Genomic DNA, 6,339 nt, shown 5'->3' with positions numbered 1-6,339 from the left:
ATTGAGAGCCGATGTTTTATTCGCTCAACTGTTTTAAATAAATAAAAGTGTTTTGAAATCACCTAAAGATTGTTTCTAGAAGTTTCTTTGATCTGATACCTAGAAACCAATTATGATACTTGCTGGACATTTTTTTTGGTTCACTCTTGCTTTGTGAATTCTTATTTCTTTCAGTTTCAATTGAGGAGTAAAGTAATAAGCTCTTAGTAGACAGCAACATTAAAGAAATCCTAGTTGCGAGAAGCCAGAGTTGTCAGAGTGAATAAGACAAGAAAGTTATGAATGAGGTAATGAGATTGTAATTAATTGATATAGATTTGTAGAAGGTTAGATTCTTATTTTATACCACAACCTGTAAACAATCCGGAATTGATGGATCATTTGTATATTATTTTATATTATGTAAAGATTGTTTAGTGAAACCCAATCTTGACCCCAGATTTTGGGATGTTACATCTAATGTATACTATGTTATGTACGAGGCCTGATATCTATTTTTCCGTGGGCAGGGTTAGCCGATACCAGTCAAACCAAGGACATGAACATTGGAGTGCAGTAAAAACAATACTCAAGTACTTGCGTAGAACTAAGGAGTATAAGTTAGTTTACAAGTCCTCAGATTTGTTGCCTCTGGGATATACCGATTCAGATTTCCAGACAGATAAGGATAAGAGAAAGTCCACCTCAGGATATATTTTTACTTTGGGAGGTGGAGTCGTAATATGGAGGAGTGTGAAGCAGAAATGCATAGCAGACTCTACCATGGAAGCCGAGTATGTGGCGGCCTCTGAGGCAGCCAAAGAGGCTATATGGTTCCGAAACTTCCTGCTGGATTTGGATGTAGTTCCTAATTTGCCACGGGAATCATGATTTATTGTGATAATACTGGTGTTGTGGCGAATACCAAGGCAGCAAAACACATTGAGCATAAGTATCACCTCATACGGCAATTCGTTAAGCGAGGAGATATTATTGTGGCTGATATAGCGTCAAAGGATAACCGGGCAGATCCTTTCATGAAGAACTTACCAGCTAAGGCTTTTCAGGAGCACGTGGAAGCGATAGGGGTTAGACACTTCATCACATAGTTATATAGTTGGTAGTGGATTGATTGTAATAAACAATAATATACTCAAATAATAGCTTGAATATAAGTGGGAGATTGATAGGGTTTATATTGAACTATTTGTTTGAAGTATATACTATTATAATAATCATTTGAGAATCTTAAATGCATGTTTTCACATTGTTTGTATATTATATATTGTAGACAATCTAGTATGAAATAGGATAGCAGAAGATTAGATTGTCAAGTTCCTTATATAATATAATAAAGGTTCATAATCTAAGTGGTGTTAGACAAACCACCGGAAGGGATGAAGTATTATTTATATTAGTTTGTCTTGACTATTAAATAATACTAATATAATTTGTGTATATTGAGCAAGATCAGATTTCGAATTATTCACTTATATTGATTAACAAAGTGTATTAAGATTCTATGTTATTATTATTGCTTAGGTTCTTAATCCTGATATAGTGATTGACACGTGTATATTGTTTACATGTTTTGATTTATATATGAGATAATTCTTTAGAATTAAATCATTGTATTTTGGGTAATGGAATAATATACATGGTGAATATTGATTGTTGAAGGAATCCATGTCCTGATATTATTCGGGTTAATGATGTCACGTGTATATTGTTTACATGTTTTGATTTATATATGAGATAATTCTTTAGAATTAAATCATTATATTTTGGGTAATGGAATAATATACATGGTGAATATTGACTGTTGAAGGAATCCATGTCCTGATATTATTCGGGTTAATGATGTCCCTTTGAAAGCTCAAAGAGATTTAATTATGTGAAACCCTGCATGTGGATTTATTCCAGCATAATTAAATAAAGGTTGAGTGGATGATCAAGGATAAAAGAAATTATTTAAATAAATTATCATTGATTCATTTAATTAATGGGCATGCGCTATTTTAAACATGGGAAATTTAATAAGCAAATAATAAAGGAGCTAACTTAATTAAATAAATAAATTACCGGAATTAGGTGGGTAGTGCAATATTAATTATTTAGTTGAATTAATTAATATTAATGATATTGGGCTTGGCCCATGATATTATTAGAAGGCCCGTCCTAATTTTCTCCTTGATCCCTATTGTAGCCTATAAATACTCATTATGCCTCCATGGAGAAGGGTTTTGAAAATTCTAGGGTTCATGGAGGCTCAACCTTGAAGGATCGAAGGTCACACTTCATTCAAGGGAGTATAGGAATACAATAGAAGATTGTGGATTAGAATCTCTTGCGCCGTAGCGATTAAGGTTAATTCTATTTTCAAACTTGAATATTTTCATATCATATAACGCAACACCATGATTCGATTGTCCCAACACACAGACCTGCAAGATTCTGCACATATTTGCTAAGCTAGAAATGGAAATAGAAAAATGTTGCTTTAGAAGAGAGTTTAGTATATTTTAGTGGAAATTTTGTAAACCCGTGCTGCTAGTGTATAAAGTATGCACTTGTCCTTAGTTTAGTAGTAACAAACAAATTCAACACTCTTGTATTCTCTCAAGAAAGAAGCTGAGTTATTTACTTACAAAGAACCCAAGATTTATAGCCAGACCTAACTTAATTTTAATACAAAATTAAGTGAGTTCTGAAATATTATGTTTGTTATTTTATTTCTGCTCACATAATATAACTGCATTTCTTATCTGCTTTGTTCACACAACCAAACAAATTTAAAAAGGCTTAAAAATATCCAAAACACATTCATCCCCCCTTTCCTCTGTGTTGTATTCAATATCTAACACACATCAGAGTGGGGCTTTAAAGGTGGTTCATTAGTAGGGGATGACTCATAGATTCATTTTCAGAAATTTCAGGATTTGAAGGTTGTAGAAGACTAAGATTCAAGAGTAGCGGATTTGGTTTAGATGTTAGCTTATCTTCCTCCTGAGTATTAACACCAACATAATTGTTGAATTGATTACCAGACCTTAGAGAGATGACAGAGTTCACATTTTTATGAGACTTTTGGTTTAAATGAAATGTAGCATTAATCTTGGGTTGACTAGGGAAATGATTTTTCTCTCTCTCACTGATTGTGTTTGTCAATTAACTAACTTGAACCTCTAGCTTAGATATGGCTTGTGTGTTTGAATTTAACAACTTCCTATCTTGGGTCATAGCTTGCATGAAAGATTGCTGAGATTTGAGTAATGCCTTCATACTCTTTTCAATGGAATTCAATTTCTTATAAGATTCATTAAAACCGGGAGGATTCAAAGGGACTGAGTTTGAATAATGACTAAGATTTTGAGGAGGATATGAGTTGGGATTTTGAGTTGGATATGAACCATGATTGGGATTTTGAAAAGAAAGTTAAAAATTTTAATTAAACTGATTGTATTGACCTTGGTTCCATAAGAAATTTGGGTGATTCTTCCGACCAGGATTATATGTGGGTGCATATGGATCATTCTTCGCACTAGGTTGAAACATGGCATTGACTTGTTCAATTTCAAGGCAATTGTTTAATACATGATTAGGAGAACTACAGTTTGCACATATAAAAAATTAAGAAGACACGTTGTTGGTTTCTAAGGCTTCTAGACGTTTAGTGAGAGTAGCTAACTTAGCTTTGGTTGCAATAGAAACACCAACTACGTGTAAGCCCTTAAATCTTTCAGGTTCCGGATGAGGTTCCCTAGTTGACTCTCACAACACTATTTTTCAGCTAACTCCTCAAAATATTGTGAAGCTTCTTCCTCATTTTTATCCATAAATTTACCTTGGCATATAAATTCTAACAAAGCAGTGGTTTGACAGCCTAAGGCTTCATAAAGAATTTTACAAAGTCTCCATTTTTCTATACCATGTTGAGGACAATTAGACAAAAACTTTTTAAATCTATCAAAATACTTCCAAAAAGACTCATTTCAATTTTGTTGAAATTGCTTGATTTCATTCCTAGATCTGTTTGCCTTATAGTTTGGAAAATATTTTTTAAGAAAGATAGACACAAATCCATCCTACGTGGAAATAGAATTAACATGTAGACTACACAACCATTGTTTAGCCTCTTCTATTAAAGTAAAGTTAATAAGTCGGAGCCTAATGAAGTCTTCACTAAGTTGTTGGAGTTTTTGTAAAGCACGCACTTCCTAAAATTTCCGAATGAAAAAAATCCCAGCAAACCTAAGTAACAAGCTAATGTTGTGATTTTTAATTTCAAACTTATTTACGGTTACTTGAGGTAGGACTATGCATGAGGATTCAGCGGAACGCGCGGGATAACAACGGTCTTTAAGTGAGACAGACATGAGTACATGTGTAATTTTTACTTCTTTTGATTCAATTTTAGTGGGTGAAAAGAACTCGAGGTGACTTACTACTTTAGGAGATGAAAGGTTAGAGTGTCTTTAAGAGATGAAAGGTTAGGTAAAAATAAATTATCGTTGTCGTATAATGGTAAGTATTCCCGCCTATCACGCGGGTGATCCGGGTTCGATCACCGACAGCGGCGCCAAAAACTTGATGTATAAAATAATAAGAACTACAAGCGCATAGTGTTTATTTGTAGAAAATACAGGTCGATCCACAGAGACTACGAATTTTCAAAACCCTAATAATTTAAATCTGGAGAACTAGACAAATATATTTGAGATGAGATTTGTTTAACCTAATTAGCAATTAACATATAATATAGAAACCTAGGAATCTGAATCCGTCAATCAATCATAATTAATATCAACTCGCCCTAAAATCAATTCTCTTTTCTTCAAAAAAATAACGTATATCAATTAACGAGACAAGCATATACTATGAAACTTGTTATCTAACAATAAACCATCAAAACTTCATGGAGCAAGCAGCTGCTATGAAAAATAAATAGTGTATCAAAAATATATCAAAATTACTTTGTCAATTGAATAATTAAGCACCAAAAAAAATTATGAGAATCAAATAAACAAGAACGAGAAGATATCAAAGTAATTAATTTAACTTCATCTTCATCCAAGGGAACAAATTTAGCTACACATGATAAAAATATGAACAAAATAAATAACTAACAAAATTCTAGCTCTAAATTAGTGTCTTAGGTGTTGGGTATCTTATTAATCTAAATGAATAGTCTCGAACCCAAGAAAAATTGGAAAATCAAAAAGAAAAATCTTAGATCTAAGGGTAATCCTAAAAAAAATCTAGACAGATCTTAACTTTTGGACCACCAAAAAGTCTATAAATCTAGATTTATTCAAACTAATTGGCCATGTAAGCGGGGGCACTTCCTTGTAAATAAGGCGCTGAATTAAAGAACCGCCAGCCTTGTCACCAATCCAATTTGGCCAGGTAAGTGATACACTTGCCTTGTCACCAAAAATTCGAATAATTCCAAATTTACTTTCTCTTTTAGGTACCTTCCTAATTGAGCTCGAAATCCTAGGGGCCAACGTCTACTTAATTTTAATAAGGTAGGTGAATGCAAGATGAAGGAATTAGTGATTTGTGGGCTGAGGAAAGGGTGATGAAATCTCTCAGCTTATCTTGTAATGGGGTGATGCCCTTAAGATTGATAAGATGAAGTAACACACAAAGAACAAGATAATAAACACTTATGGATGCACTACACTACGTGTATTACTCTAAATTGTACTTACCTCTATCCTCCAGTAATCACCACAATTGAATAAGATGGAAAGCAATAAATACAAAGAGAAAATCTAGATGATGTGATCATGTGTGAAAGAATGAATGACGCAACAAATTGGTTTTTAACAATTAGCAAACTATTATTTTTGGATTTTTCAAATATTTATTTTTTTTTGGATTTTTCAATAATTAAAGTGAGAAGAAAAAAATTTGAGAGGTGACACGGAATACAGAAAAGCGCTTTCAAAAATTCTAAAAGAGACGATGAAGCCTTCTAGCGATTTTCTTGTCCAAACTTTCCTCCGCTTCACGATTCCCTAAAAACAAAGAGAAAACAAGAAACTAGTTCGAAGAATTAAATATCAAGAAGTGAAAATTACCAATAGTCCCCGGCAGCAGCGCCAAAAACTTGATGTGTAAAAATATAAGAACTGCAAGCGCACAGTGTTTAGTTGTAGCAATTACAGGTCGATCCACATATATTACAAATTTGTAAAACCCTAATAATTTAAATCAGACGAACTAGACAAATATATTTGAGATGAGGTACAAATAATACAAAAAACCTAGGAATCTGAATCCGTTAATCATTCAAAAGTAATATCACCTCGACCTAAAATTAATTCACCTTTCTTCACAAAAATACCGTATATC

At 33.0% G+C, this 6,339-nt stretch overlaps 1 protein-coding gene across 1 annotated transcript; it reads left to right on the top strand.

The window, feature by feature from the left end:
• Positions 1 to 468: 468 nt before the first annotated feature.
• LOC141660868 (secreted RxLR effector protein 161-like) lies at positions 469 to 870 on the top strand. Its single transcript, XM_074467851.1, has one exon. The coding sequence runs from the start codon at positions 469 to 471 to the stop codon at positions 868 to 870; it is 402 nt and encodes a 133-aa protein (XP_074323952.1).
• Positions 871 to 6,339: the final 5,469 nt, after the last annotated feature.

Source organism: Apium graveolens, chromosome 5 (assembly GCF_009905375.1).
Source record: "Apium graveolens cultivar Ventura chromosome 5, ASM990537v1, whole genome shotgun sequence".
Classification (NCBI taxonomy): domain Eukaryota; kingdom Viridiplantae; phylum Streptophyta; class Magnoliopsida; order Apiales; family Apiaceae; genus Apium; species Apium graveolens.
Note: the sequence above shows the minus strand (reverse complement) of the source record. Positions and strands in the feature narration are given on the sequence as shown.

Excerpts from the sequence above, each read along its gene's own strand:
- LOC141660868 (XM_074467851.1), top strand. The coding sequence starts at position 469 with ATGTTATGTACGAGGCCTGATATCTATTTTTCCGTGGGCAGGGTTAGC.